This window comes from Osmerus mordax, chromosome 6, assembly GCF_038355195.1.
Source record: "Osmerus mordax isolate fOsmMor3 chromosome 6, fOsmMor3.pri, whole genome shotgun sequence".
NCBI classification, from domain to species: domain Eukaryota; kingdom Metazoa; phylum Chordata; class Actinopteri; order Osmeriformes; family Osmeridae; genus Osmerus; species Osmerus mordax.
This window is the reverse complement of record NC_090055.1, coordinates 9,458,118-9,486,105: the sequence shown is the minus strand read 5'-3', so window position 1 is coordinate 9,486,105 and position 27,988 is coordinate 9,458,118. Positions and strand designations below refer to the sequence as shown.

The 27,988-nt window shown below is 51.2% G+C and overlaps 1 protein-coding gene across 1 annotated transcript; it reads left to right on the top strand.

Moving 5' to 3' along the window:
- Positions 1 to 27,737, top strand: LOC136944247 (zinc finger protein 236-like). Its single transcript, XM_067237930.1, has 33 exons — positions 1 to 55; positions 1,179 to 1,312; positions 1,404 to 1,568; positions 1,766 to 1,944; positions 2,061 to 2,191; positions 2,404 to 2,576; positions 5,936 to 6,058; positions 6,189 to 6,362; positions 7,077 to 7,230; positions 7,415 to 7,687; positions 9,640 to 9,843; positions 10,053 to 10,185; positions 12,256 to 12,516; positions 12,812 to 13,038; positions 14,187 to 14,288; positions 15,184 to 15,323; positions 15,541 to 15,644; positions 17,099 to 17,250; positions 17,343 to 17,519; positions 17,741 to 17,895; positions 18,187 to 18,326; positions 19,066 to 19,169; positions 20,667 to 21,089; positions 22,411 to 22,553; positions 22,715 to 22,934; positions 23,165 to 23,341; positions 23,890 to 24,048; positions 24,150 to 24,304; positions 24,425 to 24,553; positions 24,713 to 24,907; positions 25,919 to 26,048; positions 26,235 to 26,408; positions 26,530 to 27,737. The coding sequence occupies exons 1-33, from the start codon at positions 4 to 6 to the stop codon at positions 26,664 to 26,666; spliced, it is 5,499 nt and encodes a 1,832-aa protein (XP_067094031.1). The 5' UTR covers positions 1 to 3; the 3' UTR covers positions 26,667 to 27,737.
- The last annotated feature ends 251 nt before the right edge of the window (positions 27,738 to 27,988 follow it).

The window sequence follows — 27,988 nt, the reverse complement described above, 5'->3', positions numbered from 1 at the left end:
ACTATGCCGCGGGGCCGGCCTCGAAAACTGAGGGATAAAACCACCAACGGAGCAGGTAATCAGTACCAAAATGTCACGAATAAAAATACAGAGTCCAGGCTATATGAACAGGCTTGTATTGTACTGACAAGCTGCTGCGTATGTGATATAAACTGACTTGAACATAGTGGATATAGTCCCCGGATATAGTACTGCGGGCGTCCATGGCGTTGTGTTAGAAAGGAGTGATTGAGGCGGAATGATATTAATAACATTCTGGTGGCTCTACTTATTCAGTTTCAGTCCATTTCTAAACGCCGAGGAAGTAACGTGTCCCTTCAAGCGCAAACAAATTTAAAGTATTTAGACTCTTTAAACGCGCTTTCGGCGCAAGCTAAGCTAATGTTAGCTACAATTGACTTGTATAGCTGGCCACGGTCTCTTTGTTAGCTAGCCTAGCTATTTTTATGTTGAGTCCTGCGAGCTAGCTGTGTTGTTAACGTAGCTAGCTAGCTTGGCTAACTGTCAATACTGAATGGGAATCATTCGCCATCCTCCGTCCATGACTACTAACTAGCTAGCTAATTAGCCAGTAAACCTTGTTTGGCTAGCTCTAGAATTGCAGCTAGCTATGGCCCAAGATATGCACGTAACAATTTGGTGTCAGGAAATCTGTACTATTCATTGTTATGGTCATGTGGTCACATCATGGCTAGTAATGTAAACATTCACGTCTCACAACACTGACCATACCGCACCATTATGATTACTACTATTGGGCTTGTATTAATGACCTCATCGTGATTTTACAATACATTATTATAGCACATGATTAGAGCTATTTAGTTGTAAATTATTCATACATATTTCATTGAGAGAAAACAGAATAAGGAATTATCTGTTTACGTAAAGCAATTAGGTATATAGTTAATTATTGAATTAGAGTAGTAGTACTTGTATGCTTTGAACTTCACATCTCATTGCTAGATATCCCTAATTGCTTTACGTAAACAGATATTTCCGTATTCTGTTATCTCAATGTAATCATTGAAAAGGGTATATAGGCTTGTCTTAGATGAATACAACATTAAATAATAAAATCTGTTTACAGAAAAATAATGGAAACCTTCAAATACACCACAGCACACGTCTTTTGTCCTCTTTGTAAGTTGTTTGTTTCTTTCCTGTTGTGTCAGCAGACCTCTCTGAGCAGAAGGCTGACAGCTCCAGTCATGGAGAGACCAGGGACATCAGGTGCTCTGTGTGTTCCCAGAGCTTCAGCACTGAGAGCCAGCTACAACGGCACCACAGAGAACACCAGGCCAACGACAAGGTCAGACCCTGCATCCCTGGAGCTGGGTCCGGATCCAGGCTGTGGCATTCAGAGTGCCTCATTCACCCTCTTCCCTCTTCCTGTCCTTCAGCCTCATCGCTGTGACCAGTGTCCTCAGACGTTCAACGTGGAGTTCAACCTCACCCTCCACAAGTCGACGCACACCACCTCCAACCCCACCTGCCCCGTGTGTCAGAAGAGGTTCTCGCGCGTGGCCAGCCTCAAGTCCCACATCATGCTGCACGAGAAAGAGGAGGTCTTTAGCAATCAACTCAATCATTCCACATTCCATGAAACCACCTACTCTTGTTTGTCGACATAGCAAAGCAAATGGCACAGTTTAGTTCTCATGTCCAGCATCCACCATGAGCTATTGATCCACGGCCTGACCCTCACAAACCTGCTTCTCCTCTGTTTCGTCTTTTCCGACCCTGCCCTCGTCCGCTCCTCCAGAACCTGATCTGCACCGAGTGCGGGGATGAGTTCATCCTGCACAGCCAGCTGTCTCTCCACCTTGAGGAGCATCGGAAGGAGCTGGCCGGCATCAAGGTGTACTCCTGCAAGACCTGCGGCAAGGACTTCAAGATGGCCGCTCAGCTCAAGGAGCACATGAAGATCCATGTCAAGATGAGGTCGGATTCTATAACACACCCACGTTCACGAACACGTTTGAGTTCATCTGCTGTCGGTTTGTTTATTTATTGCTTGCTTATTCTCCCCCCCCCCCCCCTCCCCTCATCGCCCACAGGGCATTCACATCAAATTCCAGAAACTACAAGAAGAACATAGATCGCAGTGGATTCACCAATCGTTGTCAGCACTGCGGGAAGACCTTCAAAAAGCCTAGTCAACTCGTCCGGCACATCCGCATCCACACTGGTGAGCAGAAACACACAGGAAGCAAGAACCGGTTTGGATCGTGGTATATTTCCGCACGTTGCGTTGCATCATTGCCTACCGTTTCAGATCGTCAAAGCCCGTAAACACCTGTGTGCTCCCATTGATTATTGTTACGTTTTGATCGTTTTATATCTATGTATATTTTTTTTCCCCTCACTGTGTTTGCGTGTGTGTCTGTCTCTTCCCTGCAGGCGAGAGACCCTACGTTTGCCCCAACTGTGGGAAGTCCTTCAACCAGAAGGTGGTTCTGCAGACCCACATGGTCAGGCATACCGGGGAGAAACCACACCTCTGCATGTTCTGCCCTGCCTCCTTCTCCCAGAAGGGCAACCTGCATTCCCACGTACAGAGAGTCCACTCCGAGGTAAACAGCGGGTACACACACACACACAAACTGCCCATGCACTCACCTCAACTGACTGTTTTTTTTTTTTTATCACACTTGCTTTTTCTCTCTCTCAAACATTCACATACACATACTGCCCTTTAATTTGGCCTCTTCCTCATGGCTCATTGGATTGATTAGTTTAGCTTAAATATATTAATAACTATTGCTGTTAAACGATAAAATATTTAATCGCATTAATGTCATAGTTAACTCGCAATTAATCGGACATTTTTATCTATTCTAAATGTCCCTTGATTTCTTTTTGTCCAATTGCTAGGCCAAAAAGAACGTTAATCTCTCGATAAAAAATTGACGCCGTTAAAATGGGTTTGCGTTAACGCCGTTAATAACGCGTTTAACTGACAGCACTAATAATAACTACACTATTTGTTACCACTTTATTTGCGCTTTAAAGATCCTGTAAAGCAAATTCCATGATTTGCTTCTCAGTACATTATATACGTGTGAAATGAGTTCCTAAAAGCATGTGCAAAGCGCGAAAACTTTGTCGCACTGAAATGTGGAGTTAGACCGTAGAACAGTTTCTCTTCCATTTTCAGATCGTATTTTAATGGGCGGAGCCAAAAAATTACCTATCTATGTCATTTTGACCCATCTACGTCAGATCACTGAATGGTTCGTCCTGCTGTAGCCTACTGTTATTGTAGCCTACATCAGCTAGCTAGCTAGCTATCTTCAGGATGTCTCCCTCCACCTGCAACTGCATCTTCCCTGGATGTAAGAACTTCAGCTGCGCTACAACGCTATTTAATTTCCCTATTGATGAGGAAAGAAAAAATAGGTCGATTGATTTTGTGAAGAGCCACGGTGATGGAGAGCTTCGGATGAACTCCAACAGCCGCCTCTGCAGTGACCATTTCATTCACGGCAGATAGTTTTAACATGGACCAGAGACAGACGGGGTTCAGGGACACACGGCTTCTTTTGCAGCGCGGAGCCGTAACGAGCATCTCCCTCCCGGCCGTTCCTCCTCCGGTCGCACCTGGACCATCCTCCGCCGCCAGCAGTTCATCACTCAGTTCTGTGTGCTTGTTATAATTATACTAGATAACTTTTCCAGAGGTATCTCTGCTATGAGTTAGTGCAAACCACTAACTTGATTTTAGGCTACTCGGTGTACAATGATGGTATTTTGGTGAAATGGTGGCTAATGTGGTAGGTAGAAGAAGTTGGAGAGCTCACTGTCTGCTGTCTCTGGTGTCCATTTTTACTCCTGTGTTACAGCTCAGGGGAACATTTCATTTATATGCATCTGTATGTTTCACTCATTGAACAAATAAATTCAAATTCTATACTGTTTTGTTCGGCTTGACGTAGCGTCCATTATCTGGGTTGTAGGTAGTCAGCGAGGGGCGGAGCTTCAGCTCCTTCAGGCGACACGCCCCCCCAGTCTCAAGCAGAGTGCAGATTTTCTCACGATTTCAAAGCCTAATTTAACATACTTGTCGGTGTCCTTTTTCATTCGAATTTGGATGGGTAGTTAATAACACATTCTTCTGTGGTGTGGTGAACTTAAAACTAGTTTTCAATTCCACTTTACAGGATCTTTAACCCTTGTGCTGCCTTCGGGTCACATGACCCAAAGGTTCATAACGAACCATCGTTGTGTTTACCCAATTTTACCCAATACAAAAACAAATAATTTTCTTTTAACCATTCCAATGTGGGGGGTCTGAGACAGCCCGACAGTTAAAAGAAAATGCTTCACTTTGTTTTTGTATGAGGTAAATTTGTCGCAATACGACGGTGGGTCACAATGACTGATGGGTCAGAATGACCCGAAGATAACACAAGGGTTAAATGGAATGAGATGAATGCCTGCTTATTATTGAACTTTGTTTAACTCTCTCTCCTGCACTGCAGCATATTTTGTTTACTCCTCCTCACCCCAGCCCTGCTCTTCCTCACCCCACCCTACCTCCTCCTCCCTCCAGCCTGCCTCCTCCTCTGCCAGTCTCAGACCGTTATTCACAAAGCAGCCTGTGAATGAAAGCTAATGAGCTAGTCTCTCCCCGAATCTAACCATAGCAGATCCTCATTGTCAGGATCCAGATAAATAATAATAAGTGCTAATATAATAACACATTTTTAAACCGAATGAGCCATGATAGATAGGGTTAGCTAACTGAATAGGACCCAGCGTCTCTCAGAGAGGTGTGTTTGTGTGTGTAGGTGGAGGTAGGTCAGTTCCCAGTGCCTTGAGCATCATGATAAGAGGAATAACATAAAGAGATGACCCCACCCACCCTCCAATCACACGGGGAAAGACAGTGTGTCAGGAAGAGGGCCCGTAGTAATGGATCTCTTTTCCAGAATCTTCCACATTTGAGCATTCGGGGTAAACAAACCCCCTGTGACCCACCAGCAGTTGTGTGTCAACAATGAAAAGCATTTTTCTTATAAATATATAATTCCTATCCGCCAAATATCAGGGTCTTGATCTTTCCTTTGACCACAGGCCTGGTTCTCCATGAACTGGCCCCTGGAAATGAACACATTGCTTAGCATTACTAACCATTGTTCCACCCTGTGGGCATTGTGTCTGTCCGGCCTGTGTAAATCAAGCCTTAACACAGCCTCCGTATCGCCACTTAGTTTAATTAGCCTCTAATTCAACACATAATAGCGGACAAGGGGGTTGTTGTTATGCGTTCCCATCTGAATGCATGTTCCCTTCTCCTCTATTGTGATGGCGTCCGCTAGCTGATATTAATTTACCCTTGGCTAATGGAACATGTAAATAAACGTTGGCTTCATTGGCCCTCGTCGAGTGGCCAGTCCAATTTAGTCGGTTTAGCCTTCACTCAAACGCACACGTTGTCTCTCCTGTTTTGTGTTTTGAACGGAAGCCTGTCCTATTAGCAAGGCTTTCCAAAAAGCGGGACACGGAAAAAAGATTTGATGTTTTTTCTTGTGTGTGACTCAGTACTAAATGCAGATGATGGCGAGTTAATTGAATTACCTGTCGAAGTGCTGAGGCCTTGGGACATTAGAATATTGCAGTGCACTCAAAAACTAGCAACACGCTCTCCTGTATGGCCCTGACATCTTGAACTGTCTTTAGAATTTGTTTTGGCCTAGATAGGGATATATTTAGTTTTAAAATGCATGCTCAGCACACAGTATCTCCAAATATTGAACTAACAGTCCAAACTTGCAGGATGCCTTTTCATTAAGAATGATAATAGAATCAAATTGATAAATGCTTTATCTTAAGTTAATCTCTCTCTCTCTCTCTCTCTCTCTCTCTCTCTCTCTCTCTCTCTCTCTCTCTCTCTCTCTCTCTCTCTCTCTCTCTCTCTCTCTCTCTTCAGGCTAAGGGGGTGCCTCTTTTCCCTTGCATGGACTGCAGCTGCGTGTTCAAGAAGCTCGGCAGTCTCAACGCCCACATCAGCAAAATGCACATCTCCATCATAGACGAGCCGTCCAACACACAGGTCAGCGTTCAGCGCCCATCAAACAAGCTGCTCTCTGAGCGCTGCCTGGATAGCAGGATTCTGGTCTCAACTCTCTGTTCCCCCCCCTCTTGTCCCGTCCCCCCGTGTCCCCCCCGTGTCCCCCCTGCAGGAGGTGGAGGAGACGTGTGGAGGGGGCGCGGGGTCAGAGGGCAGCGAGGTGGTGACCGACGTGATCCAGCAGCTTCTGGAACTCTCCGAGCAGGTGGCCGGGGAGAGCTCCCAACCACAGCCCCAGGAACAGGCCATCACTATGGAGACCGCCATCAACCAAGACATCTTGCAGGCGAGTGTTGCCTAACAATACACAGACACGCACACACACATCAAATGCCCCATTTATGTGTTCACGAAAAGGAAGGAGCCATGGGTGTGGGAATTATTGAAATAGATTCTTGGTGTCTCCGTGGTGTGAATAGGTTTGCTCATTTCTAAACTGTTAAATAGGAATTGGGGGGGGGGGGGGGTTCTTGCACAAAAGAGGCTACATTTATTTTGTCTTCATTAAATTACATATCCTCTATTAAGTTCCTCCCAGTTCCTGGCTAACATACACAGAGATGGAGAGAGAGCCAGACAGAGAGTAGGAGAGGGCACAGGGGGATGGCCTGACCCCAGAAAGGTCACCTCAGACGATCGGTCTCTCAGATACAGACTGCTGCTCTATTCACTCACACACAATGGGCTCTAATTCACCACTTACATCCGGGACAGCGTTTTGTTGTCGTTGTGCGTTCCCATTTAAAAGTTTTCCCCATCCACTTTTGTACTTTTATCCTTCTTAGTGGGTTGACACCTTTTCCCCCCCCCACATACCTGATGTATTCATTCATACATCCAACCAAAATCAGTCCAGACATGACTCTACCAAGTTAGGGATTGACGACTCCAATCAGTCAGTACTTTAAGCACACCCACAAGGTACATGATCTGGTGTCAACGTCAGCATGTCCCCAAACGCGTCCCCTGTTCAACATACGTGTGCTGTACGTGTCCACAGCAAGCCCTGGAGAACAGCGGGCTCAGCGTGGTCCAGTCTCAGAGCGGCCACGCCACCGGGGGCGCTGTCTCGGACGGCAAGAAGCTGCCCGGCCACGAGAAACCTGCCAAGAAGGAAAAGAGGAACATCTTCAAGAAGCCTGTTCAGATGCCAGGTATGGTATAGAACCCTAACCCTAACAGCTGCCATGTTGGTTCTCCGCCAGCACCCCTGACCTGTTCCATTTCCTTTCATCATCTCTCTGTCAGTTTCTCTTTCTCCCATCTGTCTCCCCCTCCGTTTTGACCTTGACCTGTCCTCCAACCCCCCCCCCCCCCCCCCCCCCCCCCCCTCTCCAGGATCCATCAGAGAGGAGAACGGCGTGCGCTGGCATTGTTGCCCCTACTGCTCCAAGGAGTTCCGGAAGCCCAGCGACCTTGTGCGCCACATCCGGATCCACACCCACGAGAAGCCCTTCAAGTGCAAGCAGTGCTTCAGGGCGTTTGCGGTGAAGAGCACCCTGACGGCCCACATGAAGACCCACCTGGGCATCAAGGCCTTCAAGTGCCAGTTCTGCCTCAAGTGCTTCTCCACCTCGGGCAGCATGAAGGTCCACATGAGACTGCACACAGGTGAGACCGTGGACTTGGTGGAAGTACAACTACTCTTACTACAGTCAGACCCCTGACTGACTACATGTCAGACCCCTGACTGACTACAGTCAGACCCCTGACTGACCACAGGTCAGACCCCTGACTGACCACAGGTCAGACCCCTGACTGACTACAGTCAGACCCCTGACTGACCACAGGTCAGACCCCTGACTGACTACAGTCAGACCCCTGACTGACCACAGGTCAGACCCCTGACTGACTACAGTCAGACCCCTGACTGACCACAGGTCAGACCCCTGACTGACTACAGTCAGACCCCTGACTGACCACAGGTCAGACCCCTGACTGACTACAGTCAGACCCCTGACTGACCACAGGTCAGACCCCTGACTGACTACAGTCAGACCCCTGACTGACTACAGTCAGACCCCTGACTGACCACAGGTCAGACCCCTGACTGACCACAGGTCAGACCCCTGACTGACTACAGTCAGACCCCTGACTGACCACAGGTCAGACCCCTGACTGACTACAGGTCAGACCCCTGACTGACTACAGTCAGACCCCTGACTGACCACAGGTCAGACCCCTGACTGACTACAGTCAGACCCCTGATTGACCACAGGTCAGACCCCTGACTGACTACAGGTCAGACCCCTGACTCACCACAGGTCAGACCCCTGACTGACTACAGGTCAGACCCCTGACTGACTATAGTCAGACCCCTGACTGACTACAGGTCAGACCCCTGACTGACTACAGTCAGACCCCTGACTGACTACAGGTCAGACCCCTGACTGACTACAGGTCAGACCCCTGACTGACTACAGTCAGACCCCTGACTGACTACAGTCAGACCCCTGACTGACTACAGTCAGACCCCTGACTGACTACAGTCAGACCCCTGACTGACTACAGGTCAGACCCCTGACTGACTACAGGTCAGACCCCTGACTGACTACAGTCAGACCCCTGACTGACTACAGGTCAGACCCCTGACTGACTACAGGTCAGACCCCTGACTGACTACAGGTCAGACCCCTGACTGATTACAGTCAGACCCCTGACTGACTACAGGTCAGACCCCTGACTGATTACAGTCAGACCCCTGACTGACTACAGTCAGACCCCTGACTGACTACAGGTCAGACCCCTGACTGACTACAGGTCAGACCCCTGACTGACTACAGTCAGACCCCTGACTGACTACAGGTCAGACCCCTGACTGACTACAGGCTAACACCGTTCCTCGAGGCGCCAGCTGGATTCATGTATGAAATCCGCACAGAACACCAGCAGCCATCGCCCACGAGTGCAGGGTTTATTTACATGAGCGATTACTCAAGACAAAAGTTCAACCCAATACGACATCCCAATACCATTAGAGCAAACTAAAGATGGATTAGCATAATCAACATAGTGGAGGTTAATTAACTCAACTCTGCAGGTGGAAGAGATCCATGCTAAAGTAGGCTGTTTACAGAGGTCCAAAATCACAGTTAATTATTGGAGTGTAGGCAGTAGTGATGTCTCCACACCACAGCTCGTTATTCAGGCAGTGTCTGTACTTCTGTGTGCTATAACCAGGCTTTGTTTAAAGGCTTTTAAATGCTTTTGGGAGATGACAAGGCATGAATTGTCTGCGAGTTTTCCCCATTAAGTGCACCCAGTGTTAGTTAACGTAGGCTCCCTCTGTGTATTCAGGTTAGGCATTTATGTAATTATGATTATGTAAAAACGCTGTCTGGGTCTTCTTTTTTCGGGGCTGTTTCCTGTAGCTTTTAGAATCTTCTCAGATGAAAGTGTTGCATTAGGGACATTGTTTATCCCCCCTCCCCCAAACATTGTTGTTGTTCACACACCATGCCCTTACAAATGGTGTTTTTTCCGCTCAGCTAAGGAGCATTTAGAAACACAAGAGTTTTTGCTCTGCGCCTTTCAAACGCTGTCATCTATCACGTCCCCTGCAGGAGTGCGTCCCTTCCCGTGCCCGCACTGCGAGAAGATCTTCCGCACGTCGGGCCACAGGAAGACGCACATCGCCTCGCACTTCAAGAGCCTGCAGCAGAGGAAGCACAAGTTCCCCCGCAAGACTCACAAGACCAAGGTGTCCAAGAGCAGCCTGCCCCTGCCGGACATACCCTTGCAGGAGCCCATTCTCATCACCGACCTCGGTGAGAGGGTGCATACAGCAGGCACACACACACACACACATAGACGTACCCACGCACAGAACTGCTTTTTTTTGTTGCTTTCGTACTCTTGATTCTCATTACTCACTCCTTCCCTTCTTACTCCGCCCCCCCCCCCCCCCCAACCCCACACACACACACCCTGTTTATTCGACACCTCCCCTTCCTCCTTCCCTGCTCCTCCTCCCCAGGTCTGATCCAGTCCCAGAATCCCCGTCTGTCTCTGCAGCACTACCTGGACATGGTGGACAGCGACCGGCCCTACAAGTGCCTCTACTGCAGCAAGGCTTACAAGAAGTCCAGCCACCTCAAGCAGCACGTCAGGTAGGCCGGGGAACAGACCAAGGGGCAGGGAAAATGACCCCCTGAACTCAAAGTCACAGTTAATAAACGGGCTAACGCTTCCCATTGTCCAAACAGGGTGAGATACGAGTGTGAAGTTATAGATGGGTGGAAGGATGTATAGAACGACCACAGGCCTGTTTGTGAATTCAGAAGCTTGTTCAGGTGCAATGCGAACGCCCACTTAGCATGTGTTCCCGTTTGATGTCCCTGGAATAACGTCACGCCGTGGAGTGTGTCTCATTAGCTAGCTATGAAGCTGAAAAGGTCACACTGGCATGGTAACCGGTGCCCCTGATCCCTGTGCCCGTGATGCCCCTGATCCCTGTGCCCGTGATGCCCCTGATCCCTGTGCCCGTGATGCCCCTGATCCCTGTGCCCGTGATGCCCCTGATCCCTGTGCCCGTGATGCCCCTGATCCCTGTGCCCGTGATGCCCCTGATCCCTGTGCCCGTGATGCCCCTGATCCCTGTGCCCGTGATGCCCCTGATCCCTGTGCCCGTGATGCCCCTGATCCCTGTGCCCGTGATGCCCCTGATCCCTGTGCCCGTGATGCCCCTGATCCCTGTGCCCGTGATGCCCCTGATCCCTGTGCCCGTGATGCCCCCGATCCCTGTGCCCGTGATGCCCCTGATCCCTGTGCCCGTGATGCCCCTGATCCCTGTGCCCGTGATGCCCCTGATCCCTGTGCCCGTGATGCCCCTGATCCCTGTGCCCGTGATGCCCCTGATCCCTGTGCCCGTGATGCCCCTGATCCCTGTGCCCGTGATGCAACCGGTGATTTAAGATGCCGGTTAGTTGATTCGGTGTCAACGCAATTGGAGTTCATGCAGAGTTCTTGCATGTAGGCCGGTGCTCTTGTGTTTTCCCCTGGAAGAATGCACGTGGATAATCGTCAGGATGGGAGGAGTTGAAAGCAAGGTTAACGGCTCAGCCGAAACACCGTGCATGGCCCCGTTTCTGAACAGTGTTCCTGTCCTGCGCCCGAACGCGAAGCAGCTCAGTCAGACGACGTCGTGCGCGTCACTGCGTGTCACTTATGGCGTGAAATTAGTGCCAGGAGAGCGAGTTTTGTTTTAGTTTTGTTCTTATTCGCTGACGTTCTTTGTGTGAAAGACAGACGGAAATGTCCAATGATACTAGACACAGAAATGGCTATATTTGATTGGCTTAGATGGTTTTGGGAGCAGTGTTCCCGCCTTCTTCTTCGGAGACACCAAACTCTTTTTTACAAGTACACAAATGTTTTTCTTCTACGGAGACACAAAACTTTTTTTTTACAAGTACGCAAATCTTTTTTGCAAATTACAAATCGTTTTTACAGAGCTTGCTCTCCTGGCACTAATTTCACACCATTGTCACTGCGTGTCTCTGGGTCAAAACACCTGCAGGATTTCATCTTCCTCCAGTCGCTGGTCCTCGAGATGATCAACGTAGACAGACAGGGGTTCCGGGAATAACAGTTTTGATGGGAGATCAAATTGGGGGAACAAAGGAGTAATTGCACTGCCTTTCATCCATTAATGTTTGATGTCTTTTTGACCTTTTTGACGTCAAGTGTCCCAGCCACTCCCATTTCTCCAGACTAGCAGTCTGGAGAAAACCTCCGTCTCAAAGGTCACGACCCTGACAGGCTAAACCGATTGAGATGAATAATTCTATCTGAGTGCTGTGCTTGCATGGCTGAATCCTCTCCTTTCCTCTCCACTCTCCCCGAATCAAACCCCAGGGCTGATACTGGAGATGTATTTAATGCACAGTCAGCACAGGCAGAGCCACCTGTAGGGGGGCTTCAAGGACTGCTGATGTAATGCATGACACTGAAACGAACCCTAAGCCGTACAGAATCCTACAGCTTTACGTTATTTATCGTCTTTCCGAACTTAAGGTTAACATACGGTCTCTCTTTAGTGGGGAAATATGTTTCAAAATGTCTTTTCCTCCATACTCCTGTCAGTGCTCTGCCGGGTCACCTCGGCTCCTGGCCCAGGTCTCTCATGTCTCTCCGCCACGCCGCGCTGACGTGGTCTTTTCTCTCGGGCACCACCTCAGGTCTCACACGGGCGAGCGGCCGTACAAGTGCCTGCAGTGCAGCAAGGGCTTCGCGTCGTCCGGCGTGCTCAAGGCCCACATCCGTACGCACTCGGGCCTCAAGGCCTACAAGTGTCTGATGTGCGACACCACCTTCACCACCAGCGGCAGCCTGCGGCGTCACATGACCACGCACAGCGACCTCCGGCCGTACATGTGCCCCTACTGCCAGAAGACCTTCAAGTCGTCGCCCAACTGCCGCAAGCACATGAAGACACACAGGTACGAGTTTGACCTTCATGAGCCGCTAACGACCTAGCCACAAGAAGACAATAACATACACTAATATTAGTCATGCGACAATTAACATATGTGTTAATAATGACAACTGGTTGACCCCCCTCACATACCATTAGGAATGATATAATACCACCCCCCCCCCCCCTCATATTACATTAGTAATGACATGTTGACCCTCCTCCCAGATTTTCTTTTACAACATAATGCTGACCCCCCTTACATAACTTCAGTAATGACATAATCCCATGCCCCCCCCCGTCCCCCCCCCCCGTCCCAGGTATGAGCTGGTCCAGCAACTCCAGCAGCAGCCCACAGACGACCCCATGGGCGGGACCACCGTGTCACATGACATGCAGGTGGAGATCGAGGCCGACGCCCTCCAGGCCCAGGCCCCTCCCTCCGCGGGCGGCGTGCAGGAGGGCATGCTGGGGCTGGGCCAGGGGGCGGGAGTGGGCGGTGGACAGCAGGTGGCGCTGGAGACCCAGCTGAGCGACCAGGGAGAGGGTAAGACTAGGCCACGCCCGCTCATCACCGTCTAACAACGAGCCTACTCATGATTTCTGAAGTGGTCCGCAAGTCTCCAGACAGGGGAACAGTTGTAGAGGCAGCTGTAGTGGCTCCCATGAAAATCCACGCCGAAGCCTAGGTTCAAGAATATCTTTTTGAAAAATCCACTTTCTCTTACCAAGACTCTATCTGTCAGCAGTCATTTCCCCTCCCTGTTTTATCTCCCGACGGGCAAACTCTCAGGTTCAACAATGACTTGTGTTCCATCATCCACTATGGTTAGGAAGTCGAAAAACATCCACGATCACTTAAGTGTGCTAACCTCGCTTGACTTTCTGAGATTTCTGCAGCTGTGAAGTCTTAAATCCATCGGAACTATAGAGGTTATATCTCTCTCAGTGTGAGTCTCTCTCTATCTCTCTCTCTCTCTCTCTCTCTCATCAGTACACATGCTTCACAGTCAACCTTACCCGACCTCACGGCCTTATTTAAGATTCAGTGTCAACTCGGATATATTTTCAAACCGCTTTACCATTGAGCTGTACGAAGACAGAGCCAGTAGCCTCCTGGTTGGCCGCCCTGTGACCTCTCCAGGTCGTCGGGACGGCGTGAAGGAAGGGGAAGATGTGTATCGTCCTGTCAGGAATCCCTTTTTCTTTTGTCCCCCTTCTCTCAGCCAGTTTTCAAGTTGATCTCAAGTACAAAGAGAGGGGTGAAATTGGCTACTGTGGCCCCTTCCCTGCTTCACAGGAGGAAATCCTTCCGCGCCTCAGACAGATAACCCCTGGAAGCTATCTGCGATGACCGCGTCAAAGTCCTGGAGTAATGAAGCTCCATTACTCATTACTATTGGGCCTCATAGCTCCATCCGAGCTATGAGGCCCAGCTGGCCCCGCGGACGTGTTCTAATAATGAGCCGTTGGCGTGCAGACGTTCACTTTGCTCTTTCTTTCTCCCCCTTCTCGCCCTCGCTCTCCCTCCGTCTCCCTCTCCCCCGTCTCTCCCTTTCTTTCGCTCTGTCAATCTCTCCTTTTGCCTCCCTCCCCCCCCTCGCTCTTTCTGTCTCTTTCCTTCTTTCTTTCATCTATCTCCCCCCCCCCCCCCCCCCCCTCTCTCTCTCTCTCTCTCTCTCTCTCTCTTTCTAGACACCTTTGTTACAACTCAACATGTGATGCCTCAGACCATTAGCCAGTTTGAGACGCAGTCTCTACCTCAGCCTGCCTTTGACCAGCAAGCTCTTTCACAAGGTAAAACACACACACACACACAAACATTGGGTGTGATGCTCCGGTGAATAATGTTCTCGACTTGAGGAACTGTCAGCCCCTCGGCTGTAATGTGTCTTGCTGAGTCCTCTGCGTATTTGGCCGGGCTGCAGTGCCTGTCCCCGGTCTCCAGTGTAAGGGACTTGGCGGTGGCACCTGTCGCAAACCGGTCGCAGCCAGAAAAGAAACTTAACTGAAACGCACACATTTTTCTTCGCCGCAATGGGCCACTTCTAGTCTGCTGTCTGACCCCTCACCCCCCCTCTCCATCACTCCCTGTTCCTTGTGTTGCACCCCCCCCCCCCCAACCCAACCTCCTCTTCATCTCTCTCGCCCTAGCTCTCCCTCGCTGTCGCTCATACACACACACACACACACACACACTCTGGGAATATTCCGTCAGCTGACCCTGTTAGCTGCAGTGTTGCATGCACTGTTTGGAGCGGGTTATCATTGACTGTGGGGTTGACAGAGAGGGGCAGGCTCCTCCCACTTCAGCCGGCCCCAAGTAGCACGAGCACCCAGAGCGCTACACTGCACTGACAGCTACCCTCAACTCAAACACAGAGAGAGAGAGAGAGAGAGAGATACATTGGGGATGTGTGTGTGTGTGAGAAAGACAGGATGAGAGACAAATTGCTGAAGCCTACTGTTTGTCTTGGATGTATCTTTGCACAACATGCCCCCGTGACCAGTCATCTCTGTGTGTGTGTCTCCGTGTGTGTGTCTCTCTCTCTCTCTCTCTCTCTCTCTCTCTCTCTCTCTCTCTCTCTCTCTCTCTCTCTCTCTCTCTCTCTCTCTCTCTCTCTCTCTCTCTCTCTCTCTCTCTGTCTCTCTCTCTCTCTCTGTCTGTCTGTCTGTGTATATACCTGCATAGGTTTCACCATTACAGAAAGTTATGCCCAGCCCCAGTTCACCACCGTCCAACAACTCCAGGACTCCAGCACTCTGGAGTCCCAGGCCCTGTCCTCCAGCTACCCCCCCCAGAACCTGCTCCACGTCCCCAGCTCCGAGGTGGTGAGTCCTGGGCACCGCCGCCCGCCTCTTCAGCCCGTCCTCCACTCCTCCAGACCAGAACTGGATCAAATGCTAATCATACACAATGGATGCAATTCATTCACTCGCAGCACTTCACCCAGTACTGGGAAGTCCTTGGGAGAGGGCCAAATACTGGACAGAGGTGTTGTATTGTTGCAGTAAAGTGACAGCAGTGTGTGTGTGTGTGTGCGCACAGGCCAGAGGCCTCCTCCAGGACCCCCCCGAGGCTGATGTGCAGCTCAGCGGCCAGATTCAGGACTACCAGGACGACAGCGAGGAGAACGGCAAACGGGCCTACAGGTACGTGTGTGTGTGTGTGTGTGTGTGTGAGACCGTGTTCATGAGTGTGTGTGTGAGGCCGTGTTCATGAGTGTGTGTGAGACCGTGGTCATGAGTGTGTGTGTGACCGTGGTCATGAGTGTGTGTGTGACCGTGGTCATGAGTGTGTGTGTGACCGTGGTCATGAGTGTGTGTGTGACCGTGGTCATGAGCGCGTACGTCCGAGAGCGCCTAGCAGGCAGCGTGGCCACTCGACAGTAAGGGCCCCCCCCCTCCCCTCCGATGTCTTCGGCTCGCCAACAGTATCCTGCTCACGTCAGAGCCCCCTCCAGGCAGGCGGAGCGAGCGGCTCTAATGACCCGTCCATGTCCGCTCCCTGGGTCGGCCCGTTGACGAGGACCCCCCCCCCCCCCTCCTGATTGGATCCTGGGCGGGCGGCGTCGCCTCCTGAAGAGCCCTTCTCGTTCGCTTCTGCCGCGCTCTCGCCTCGTCCGACGAGCCGTTTGTTTTTTTGCGGGCGCCTCATCAGAACGAGCGTGCGTTTGATTAGAGCGTCGGGGGGTTCCCGACGGCCCCTCACTTGAGACCCCCCCGGCGCCCCAGCTGCGTCACCCCGAGTGGGCTGAAGGGGGACGGGACGGGTGAAGGAGAGGGGGGGGGAGGGCAGGTGCTGGGGGGGATGACGTATTTCCTTTTTTTGTTCCGCCTCTCCGCTTTTGTGTTTGCCGCACGCGCTCAGGGGCTTTTATCCGGGGTGCTTGATGTCAGGTGCAATGTGGGAGCCGGGGCGGAGATGAAACGGCAGAGAAGCGTGGGGGGGAGGGGGGTGGGGGGGTGGGAAGGATGGGAGAGACGGGAGAGACGGGAGGGATGGGGAAGAGGAAAGTGTGAGGGACAGGGGTTTGGACACCGGAGCGCCCGTCTCTGACGCACACAGTCTGTGCGGGCCCCGTTCCTCTCGGCTGTAGCGTTTGCCGTGGGCGGGCGGGAGCGGGCTCGCGTTTGACGCCGCGCCCGCCGACGAAAGACCCGCTCACTCGGTTCTCCGGCCGCGCACCCCGCTTCTACAATTTCACACGACGACAGACATTTGATGGCTCTCTCAGCTGTCTCCCTGCCCACCCCCCCCCCCCCCCCCCCCCACCGGCCCCCGCCCCTGTCAAGCACGCTCGCACACACACAGCGATGGTTCTGGAGGGTTGCTTGTCTGATTGATGGTGCTGTCCATAGCAGTTCTCTCCCTCAGTGGACTCACTGCTGAGGGGAACACTTTTTTTTTTCTTCCATTTTCTCTCCGTATCCTTTTCTCTTTTTCTTTCTCTTTTCTGTCTTTCATTCACTCTCTCTGTCCCCCATGTTCTCTCTCTCTCTCACCGCTTACTCGTTCGCCTCCCTCTATTTCTTACACCCCCCCCCCCCCCCCCCCCTCGCTCTCTCTCTCTCTCTCTCTCTAATCGTCCCATGCTTGCCCCCAGGTGCAACTGGTGCAGCAAAGCCTTCAAGAAGTCGAGCCACCTGAAGCAGCACATCCGCTCGCACACGGGAGAGAAGCCCTTCAGGTGCAACCTGTGTGGCCGGGCCTTCGTGTCGGCAGGGGTGCTCAAGTCCCACCTCAACACGCACACGGGTGAGGCGGCAAGACACGCACACCTGTCGACACCCTGACACGCCCCGCACGCACCTACTGACCCTTCTCTCTCTCCCCCCCCCCCTTCCCAGGGGTGAAGGCCTTCCGGTGCAACGTGTGCGGCGCCTCGTTCACCACCAACGGCAGTCTGAACCGTCACATGATCATCCACATGAAGCCCTACAAGTGTCCCATGTGCGACGAGAGCTTCCGGAGCAGCCTGCTCTGTCGCAAGCACCTGAAGAAGGCGCACGCGCTGGAGGACAGAGGTACGGGCGCGCTCGCATCCCTGTACGCCCGGGCGCACGCACAGACAGACCCCCCCCCCCCCATGAGCACACGTCACCACCCACTTCCACATGCGCACACACACCTACAGACTAAGCACACACACACAGTTAAACACGTACACCCTCACACACCGAAATACCTTCTTTCTTTCTCTCTCTCTCCCTGTTCTCCCTTCCGTCTCCCTCGCCCGCGGGCCCAGGCCTGGAGGAGGAGGATGTGGAGGAGGAGGAGGAGGAGGAGCGCGACCCCATGGCCACCAAGAGGAGCCGCGCCGACATCATCACCTTCACGGAGGAGCAGGCGGCCGAGCTGGCCAAGACCAGCCCCGGGGAGGAGGCGTCCGTCTCTGAGAAGGTCAGTCCTCCGAAGCCCCTCGGAGCACATCTGCACCCCCCACCCCCCTGACCAGCCCCCTCCACACCGCCATCGCAGTCACGCGCGGGGAGAGTCACGTCACATGACGTGTACGGCACCAGTCAAAAGCGAACTGAATTGGATGGGAAAAGGTGTCCAAACTTTTGACTGGTACTGTGCATGCATACAGTTTGTGTGTGAATATATATATCCCCCCACGCCGCCCCGCCCTCCCATGAACGATGAGTGTGTCCCATGAACGATGAACGCGTGCTGTGTGCGTGGCTCCAGGTGCTGGCCCAGTCTGCGGCGGAGAGGGACCGCATCAGTGAGATCAAGGACAAGGCCGTGGAGCTGGACACGGAGCCCAAGTTCGCCAACTGCTGCAACTTCTGTCCCAAGAGCTTCAAGAAACCCAGTGACCTCGTCAGGTGAGGCGCGCGCGCGAGCGCGCACGCACACTCTCGCTCTCTCAAACACACTCGGGGCCCGCCCTCAATCGTTCAGTCCCATTGGTGGGATTGAACGCCCTGAAAATCTCACCTTGTGGACACCTTCAAAAGACACTTTCTCAACCAACAATATACTCAAAGACGCACTGCTACCATCGATTCCAAATCGCCCTCTCCTCTCTCTTCTCCTCTCTTTTCCTCTCTTCTCCACCCCTCCCTCTCGCCCGTCCCCTCACCCACACTCCACGCGGGGCTCAAGTTACCGCGCCCACTTCGACTTCCTTCTTCTTCAGAGAAGCTTGGGGGGATTTGAAAAAGCTCGTGAATTATTCATCAGCTGGAGTGTGTTGGTTTGAAATGTTGGAGCTCCATGGAAGACGCCTCTGTGGAAGCAGAACCTGGGGCTGTGTTTGTGTTTACGCTGGCTTTCAGCTGGGATCGCTGCCCAAATGGATTGGCACTATAACTTATCTTTAATTAAAATCTGTGTTTAAACCTGTACACTTTGTCTCCCTATCTCTCTCTGTGTCTCTCTGTCCGCGTCTGTCTCTGTCTCTCTGTGTCTGTCTGTCTCTGTGTGTCTCTCTGTCCGCGTCTGTCTCTCTCTCTCTCTCTCTCTCTCTCTCTCTCTCTCTCTCTCTCTCTCTGTGTCTGTCTCTCTCTGTCTCTGTCTCTCTCTCTCTCTGTGTCTGTCTCTGTCTCTCTCGCCCCCGTCCAGGCACATCCGTATCCACACAGGAGAGAGGCCGTTCAGGTGCGAGGAGTGTGGCAAGACCTTCACAGTCAAGTCCACCCTGGACTGTCACGTAAAGACCCACACAGGTCAGCGGGGGACGTCTGAAGGGGCGGATGAATGTGGACCGACAACAGATAGATGGAGAGATGGATGGGATGGGATGGGTGGATCGATTCATGGATAGACGGAAGAGATAGACGGCTACGTTGATGAATGGACGGGTTGATGGATGCGTATGAGAATCTTCCCCACATGTCATCGAGATGGCGCACTGTGTGAAAAGGCTTATCAGATGTAGCTGGGCTGTTATTGTCAACAAGCTCTGCAATCATTCATAAGCGTATTATTATGTAAATCGCCCGTGAGCCTGAATGGTATTTACTGGCTATATTCACGAGAGAGGAGAGGAAGTTTGAACGAGAGACTAGAGTGGAGGAGTGAAGGAGGAGGATAGAGATCTCCTTTCATCTCTCTCTCCAAAACCATCACCATCACATCGCCGCTGGGGCGTGACCCACTGGTAGAGACAGCGAGTTCCTCAAATACCTGATAACCCTGCTTCCTCTATAACCATCACCCCTTTTCAAGTTTCAAGTTTTACAGGTCAGATGCACAGAACAACACAAGGTCAGACTGGGCACTGATATTCTTTGGACAAGACAACGCGAGCAGCCTAGCGTGACATAACAAATAAGTACTAAGAACATAGAATACGTCTATGATAAGCTCAAATAAAATAGAAAAATTATATTATTATTATATATTATTTTATATATTATTTATTACTATATTATATATAGTAATAAACATCCTAATATACCAAAAAAAAAAGTATGCAATATAAAATAATACATATTATACACTATTACACATAATGACCTATATTAACCTTATAGTCATATGCTACTAGCCTAAGACAAGACCTATACTAACCTAAGACCCTGCTCCCTCCATCTCTCCTCTATAACCATCACCCTGCTCCCTCCATCTCTCCTCTATAACCATCACCCTGCTCCCTCTATCTCTCCTCTATAACCATCACCCTGCTCCCTCCATCTCTCCTCTATAACCATCACCCTGCTCCCTCTATCTCTCCTCTATAACCATCACCCTGCTCCCTCTATCTCTCCTCTATAACCATCACCCTGCTCCCTCTATCTCTCCTCTATAACCATCACCCTGCTCCCTCTATCTCTCCTCTATAACCATCACCCTGCTCCCTCCATCTCTCCTCTATAACCATCACCCTGCTCCCTCCATCTCTCCTCTATAACCATCACCCTGCTCCCTCCATCTCTCCTCTATAACCATCACCCTGCTCGCTCTATCTATAACCATCCCTCTACTCTGACAGTCAGATCAGACAGGTATCTGATAGCTATTCATGACCCTGGGGAATCATGTGTTGTGGTAATTCATTCAGTTACTGATTGATTATGCATTCATGCATTTATTATACATTCATTCATTCATAAATGCATTCATTTATATATTCATTCATCCACCGCTGCAACTGTTATCAGAGGTCAAATGTCTGTTGGGAGCTGTCTGTGTATACCAACAACCAAGATGTCTCCCTGCAGGTCAGAAGCTCTTCAACTGCCACATGTGCAACACCTCCTTCTCCACCAAGGGCAGCCTGAAGGTCCACATGCGCCTGCACACCGGCTCCAAGCCCTTCAAGTGCCCCTACTGCGAGCTGCGCTTCCGCACCTCGGGCCACCGCAAGACCCACATCCAGTGCCACTCCAGGCCCAGCTCGGAGGGCCGCAAGGCCAAGCGGGCAGCCTCGGCCCGGGCCCAGCAGAGCCAGCAGGCCGCGGAGCAGGACCAGGCCTCGGCCCAGCAGGTCCAGGCGGGCGCGGAGGGGCTGCACCTGCTCCAGACCAGCTCGTCTGACCCCAACCTCTACCTCCCGGCCAACCAGGTCCTCACGGGCCAGTTCGACCAGAGCTTGCTGCAGCAGGGCCTGGTTGGACAAGCTATCCTGCCTGCCTCCATGTCAGGTAGTCTAAACCCATCTTACCCTAACCCTCCATGTCAGGTAGTCTAAACCCATCTTACCCTAACCCTCCATGTCAGGTAGTCTAAACCCATCTTACCCTAACCTTCATGTCAGGTAGTCTAAACCCATCTTACCCTAACCTCCATGTCAGGTAGTCTAAACCCATCTTACCCTAACCTCCATGTCAGGTAGTCTAAACCCATCTTACCCTAACCTCCATGTCAGGTAGTCTAAACCCATCTTACCCTAACCCTCCATGTCAGGTAGTCTAAACCCATCTTACCCTAACCTCCATGTCAGGTAGTCTAAACCCATCTTACCCTAACCCTCCATGTCAGGTAGTCTAAACCCATCTTACCCTAACCTTCTTGTCAGGTAGTCTAAACCCATCTTACCCTAACTTTCATGTCAGGTAGTCTAAACCCATCTTACCCTAACCCTCCATGTCAGGTAGTCTAAACCCATATTACCCTAACTTTCATGTCAGGTAGTCTGAAACCCATCTACCCCTGAATCGAGCTCAAAGACCAGGACTCTGTCGCTGAGAAGAAGTAGACCCTTCTGGTTTTTTCCTCCACTCTCTCCAATAAGAATGTGACGCTGTTCAAACAAGCATCCAATAGGAATGTTCTGTTGTGCATCAACTCTGGCTCACATCAGCTGTAATCCCTGGTTGGTTGGAACGCTTCTCCCTGTCCTAGACGCCAGCCGTGAAATTAATATCCCTTGCTCTGCTACACCCCATCACTCGCTCTCTGCAGCCCACGATAATTCTGTCTAAGCCCCGCGTCCCTTATCTCTGAAAGCAGGCTCTTGGAAATATTCATACTTACTCACTGCAGAAAGTACTGTTCATACTCAAAACAGTACAGGAAGTGAAGTTCAGACTCTCACGATACAGGGAGGACTGTTCATACTCACACTACAGGGAGTAATGTTCATACTCTCACGATACAGGAAGTGATGTTCATACTCTCACGATACAGGAAGTGATGCTCATACTCTCACGATACAGGGAGGACTGTTCATACTCACACTACAGGAAGTAATGTTCATACTCACACTACAGGAAGTAATGTTCATACTCTCACGATACAGGACGTTATGTTCATACTCTCACGATACAGGAAGTCATGTTCATACTCTCACGATACAGGCAGTAATGTTCATACTCACACTGTGCAGGAAGTACTATTCAACAGGAAATAGTGTTCATACTCACACTACTGGAAGTTCATAGTCACACCCTACAGGAAGTACACATTTTGATATGCTACGATACCCCCGAGTCTAAATAATGTGATTGTGTGTGTGTGTGACAGGGGGTGACCTGACCGTGTCTCTGTCGGAGGGCCTGGCCACCCTAGAGGGGATCCACCTGCAGCTGACCTCAGCTAATCTGGTGTGCCCCAACGTCCAAATCTCTGGGATCGACACCAGCAACATCAACAACATCACCTTGCAGGTAGCGTGCGCGTCTGTCGCTGGGTAAAGGTGTGTTTGCGTTTCAGGAAGGGATCCCGTGTGGCGATATTAGCAGCTTACCTAAATGTCGCCAGCCATTAGTTTTCCTTTCCTAATTTAGCGAGCTTAACCCATGTGACCCCCCTTGGTCCCCGTCCCCAGATCGATCCGGCCATCCTCCAGCAGACCCTCCAGCAGGGCGGCCTCCTCTCTCACTCCCTGACCTCTGACCCCGGCCTGACCTCGCACCTGGCGTCCGGCGACCCCGGGGGGCTGCCCGCCAACGTGGTGCTCCAGCCCCTCACCAGCCTGGCGCTGCAGCCCTCCAGCATGGCCGCCTCCGGCCCCAGCATGGGGGGCCTGGGAGAGCCAGACGGCTCAGGTAGGACACAGCACCACACGGCCTTGCTGTCCTGCGGCAGGGGCTCTTTCTGGGGGGGGCGGGCTTTGAGCCGGCACCTCACACAGCAGGACAATCGAGGCAAGGTCTGGACTTGACTGACCTTACTAGACGAGACCAAACTTGGTCAGGAAAGCAAAGTGTGAAACAATGGAAGATGGTGCCATTGTGTAAGCTAGGCTGTTACCCCCCCGATCCCCCTTTCCCTCCAGGTTCCCAGGAGCTGGGTCATGTGATGAGCTCGGGGCTGGTGCCGGGTGGAGCCGGGGGCCATGAGATCACCCTGACCATCAACAACTCCAGCCTGACTCAGGCTCTGGCCCAAGCCCAGGCAGCCGGGGTCAGCGCCGGAGCAGGGAACCCTCAGGAAATCACCCTCACCATCTCGGGTAAGGGAACACACACTCCCAGCAACACGGTACGACCAGCTGTCAGGTGTCACCAAACAAAGCCTGCAAGTGTTTGGTGTCACCTACGCAGACTGTGACTGACCTTTACTTGGACTTGCTGACGGTGATTGTGGTGCTTGGAGAGTCTGGCTGGAGAGGGGGAGGGGGTGCTTTGGGAGTTATTTCTGGTTCGGGAGGGTGCCTGTACAGTTCGTCTGCGTGGCGCGTGGTACCAGAGTGAAGGTGTGTTTGACGTCACGCGACGACCAATCATATTTGTGTCCCATTTTACGTGACAGCGCCACAGCATAATCATTTGAACCCCACTGCAATCACTTGTCACTGAAACCTAGCTGAAAGTGCCATTGGGTATACCCGATGACTAACATGAGCGCCTCCAGACCACGGTAAAGCAGAAAACGTCCGACGTCGACGGCTCCGTTTTCGTCTCCTCTCCCGATTGCGAGCGGCAACCCTCCCCTATCTGTGTCCATCCAGCCGACGTCGAACACCTCTTGACTGTTCCTCCCCCGTCCCTGTTTCCACAGGTCAGGACCTGCTGTCACAGCCCAGCGCCTCCGTTGGAGGGGAGATGAACGGTGGCATCAGACTGTCATCGCCCCTCGTAACCCAGACGGCCAACGCCACTCTGACCCTCAGCAACGACCACCTCCTACCTCATAGTACCTCCAACGCTGGCATGACTGGTACGTGTGTGTGTGTGTGTGATTGAAAGAGTTGCTGCATCCAGTAATACAGAAAGGAGTTTGCTCACACTGAAGTCCCTGCCCATCTTCTCTCCTGCCAGTCACCAGCCTGCCGTCCAGCACCGCCCTATCACAGACTGCCGTGTCACAGAGCCTGGTGATGTCATCAGGGAGCGTGGTGGATGGAAGCGTGACCCTCACCCTGGCCGACACGCAGGGCATGCTCGATGCTGTCACCCTGAACTTGAACGCACAGGTACACACACACACACACACACTATACATATCTCAGATATCTTTGTGACACATAGAGCCACTGTAATCATATTTAGCCTGTACACATACACATTGGTGTAAGACTGTCCTGTCTCTCCAGGGTCAACAGTTTCCTGCAGTGCTGAACGAGTCTGGTCTCTCGGGGCAACCAGTAGGCTCCACACAGCAGGTCATCCTCGTTAGCCAAACCCCCAACGGCCCTGATCGATCATCCGACAACGGCTTCAGAGTCAGTCTCTCGTGTGTGTGTGTGTGTGTGTGTGTGTGTACAGACAAAACATGATTACAGTGGCCACATACACAGTCGTACACAAAATATCTTTGTGATTTATAGCGAGTGAGCACAGTGTGTGTGTGTGTGCGTTAACCCTGCACGTCCATGTTGCAGCTGGCCGAGGCGGCCCAGGTGTGTGTGAAGGCGTCGGAGGCGGAGCCTCCCAAACAGAACCAGTGTTTCTACTGTGACCAGGTGTGCCAGAGCGCCAACACGCTGAGACGACACTGCCGGCAGGCCCACGGCAAGGAGCGCTGCCACGTCTGCCGGGCCTGCGGCAAGGCCTTCAAGAGAGCCACACACCTCAAGGTGGGCCTGCTCGCACACACACACACACTCGCGCACACACACTAGCAAATGCGCACTCACATATGCAGGCACACGCAGGCACACACACACATGCAGGCACAGAAATACACACGCAGGCACACAGGCGCACACACAGGCACACACACACGTTTTTTTGCGTGGCAGCTGAGCCTTGATCCTCCCTCTCTGAGTCTTGAATGTGATTAGGCTCCAGAGTTGTGCTGAAGTCTACAAATGACAGTGTTCTCTAAGGCTTGCTGGTCTCGGGTGAGTGTGTGGGTGGGTGTGTGCGTGTGTGTGTGTGCTTGTGTGTGCCCCTCTCCTCTCTCTCCGGATCCTAAAAACACAGTAATTGCTCCATGAGAAGCCAAGAAAAAGTTTCATCTTTTACAAACATCTCCTCTGACACACGTTTGAGGTCAAGGATGGCTTTATTTGGAGAGGACCTGTGCGCACACACACACACACACACACACACACACACACACACATACACATACAGTATATGTATATACAGCAGCTGTCTGAAGGGCCCGTCTGTTGTCCACTCTGGAAAGAAGAGCCACTCCACGTAACAGCCCCTCATCACGGAAGCAGTCGAAGCTCTCCCCTTCTCTCCTCTCCTCTCGTCCCCTCCTCATCTCCCTTTCTCTCTTCTCGCCCCCCCCTCCCTCTTCCCCTCTCCTTTTTTCCTCCTCTCCTCTCATCTCGGCTCCTCTCCTGGGAGCTTGCTACTCACGTCTGAGGGCTCTCTGCCGTGCAGGTCCAACCATCTGCCCTTCCTGGTTGACTTGATGTATTGCTCCCCTAGGACTGAATAAGAGTCATCTTATAGACCTCGAACAATCCAATCCATCCGTAAAAAAGAAAGAAAAAGTATTTATCTTTTAGTGAAGAAGGTAGGTCTTGGGAAATGTCCGGTATTACTGAGTGTGTGTGTGTGTGTGTGTGAGTGAGAAAGAGAGAGAGAGAGAGACGTGTAAGGGTAACTCTAACATGTTGCCCCTGCAGGAACACGAGCGCGTGCACAAGCGAGGCCCCTCCCCCAGCTCCCGCAGGCCGCGCCACTTCAACTGCACCGTCTGCGTCAAGGCCTTCACCAAACCCAGCCAGCTGGAGAGACACAACCGCATACACACAGGTAACACACACACTCATACATGACTGTTTAGACACACTTGTAAATCGCACACATACTGGTGACACACAACACACACACCTTTGGAATGCTTGCGTCACACTAAATGACTTTTGGACATTTTGTTGCTGAGATCATTCAGAGAGATTGTTTGTGTGTGTGTGTGTGTGTGTGTGTCGCTCCTTCCAGGAGAGCGTCCTTTCAAGTGTGAGCAGTGTGACAAGGCGTTCAACCAGAAGAGCTGCCTGCAGGTGCACATGGTGAAGCACACGGGAGAGAAGCCCTTCAAGTGTGAGGTCTGCAGCATCGGCTTCACACAGAAGAGCAACATGAAGTTACACATGAAGAGGCTGCATGACTATGGTAAGGAACACAGACGCAAGTCTGCACACACGAGGGACCTGCCGGCGGAGACATCCAGGGCCAATTGTCCATCGGGTTGACTTGGAGCTAATGCTAATGCTAACTCCCCGACCCCATCCAGCCCCAGCTCAGATCCAAGTCTCACTGGAGACGGAGGAAGTGGAGGAGGTGGAGGTGACCCCGGAGCTCCACCTGGAGGAGGTTGTCCAGGAGTCGTCCGGAGACTGGCAGTGCAGCATGCCCGGCGTCTTTCCCTAGTCGCCGTCTGAAGCGACTCACACGCCACCGAGGCATCATGGGTCATGTAGTCCACATAACCTAGCCCCCTAGCCACTGTTAGTTGCATGCTTTTGTGAACAAACTGCACTTTTTCTGAACGTGTCCTTCCCAGGCAGAGGTTTTTGCGTCAGAAACAGACAAAACAATTGTGCTATTTGTGTCTTTCTGTTTCAAAAAAGGTCAACATAGATTAGCCTAAAACCCGGGAAGAATATGCAATGTCTTCGTTTTTTCTTCTCAGGCTTTAAACTTTTGGGACTGTTATATTAGTTCCCTTTGTTCTAGTTCTAAGGCAACCCTCGTCCAAAATATCAGAGAGGACAGAACTCTGAGGAAAGTGAGCTTTCAGATATTTTGGCCTTCGTGTGTGGCCGTCTACTCTCATGTTCGTCCCGTGCCAGCTTCCAAAACCAGGAACAGGCTTTGTCCAAACGCCGCGCTTTTGTGCAGTTTACTGAGGGGAAAAAAAGTTTTCTTCTCTCCTTTTCATTACATTATATTTTTGTATGTTTATACTCTACAGTTTTTGTAAAAGGCAAGCTAAATCTACTTTTTCCCCATATGTTTTGTTTTGTCGAACGTTCTTTTGCCATGTAAAATAGAAGGTGGCCTTGAATGGGTCTAAGTGCTAACAAGGGGAGCTTAAATGTTCCCCTCCAAGAAGTAAAGGTGCTCCTCTTCGTCTCTGTATGAGAACCCCGATAAAAACACTTTGTAGAACATTTTGCAGGTTCTAACCAGAACCTGTGTTTGACAAAATGATGTAGAGTAGACCTTGTGAAACCACTATAGACGTCTTCTGTGTAACATCTTCGGCTGAACCATGACCACTCTGACCATGAGTGGCATGAGGCTGACAGAATTCATGCACAGCCCTTTTTTATACAATATTTTATTTTGTAAATAGTGTACGATAGATGCCTATTTTCTGATGGTTAGGGTGAACAAGCTCTTTGTCCAGCTATGCCAGTGTACAAAGACTATAAGCTGTTGAGTTTTAGTCAGGCGAGAATGTATTTTTTAATGTTCAGAAAATGTTTAATAAAACAAATTTTCTACTTCTTTTCTGGTATTTAATAGTACTGTATACCCTAACAAAAACATTTGTTGAAATAGACTGAAATAATTCCCTTTAATATTAGATTTTAGGTCAGAGAGTGGAAGCCTTTTGTCCAGACGGTGTAGTCCCTACAGTACCTTCAGGATAGTATCACATGTGTAGTCCCTACAGTACCTTCAGGATAGTATCACATGTGTAGTCCCTACAGTACCTTCAGGATAGTATCACATGTGTAGTCCCT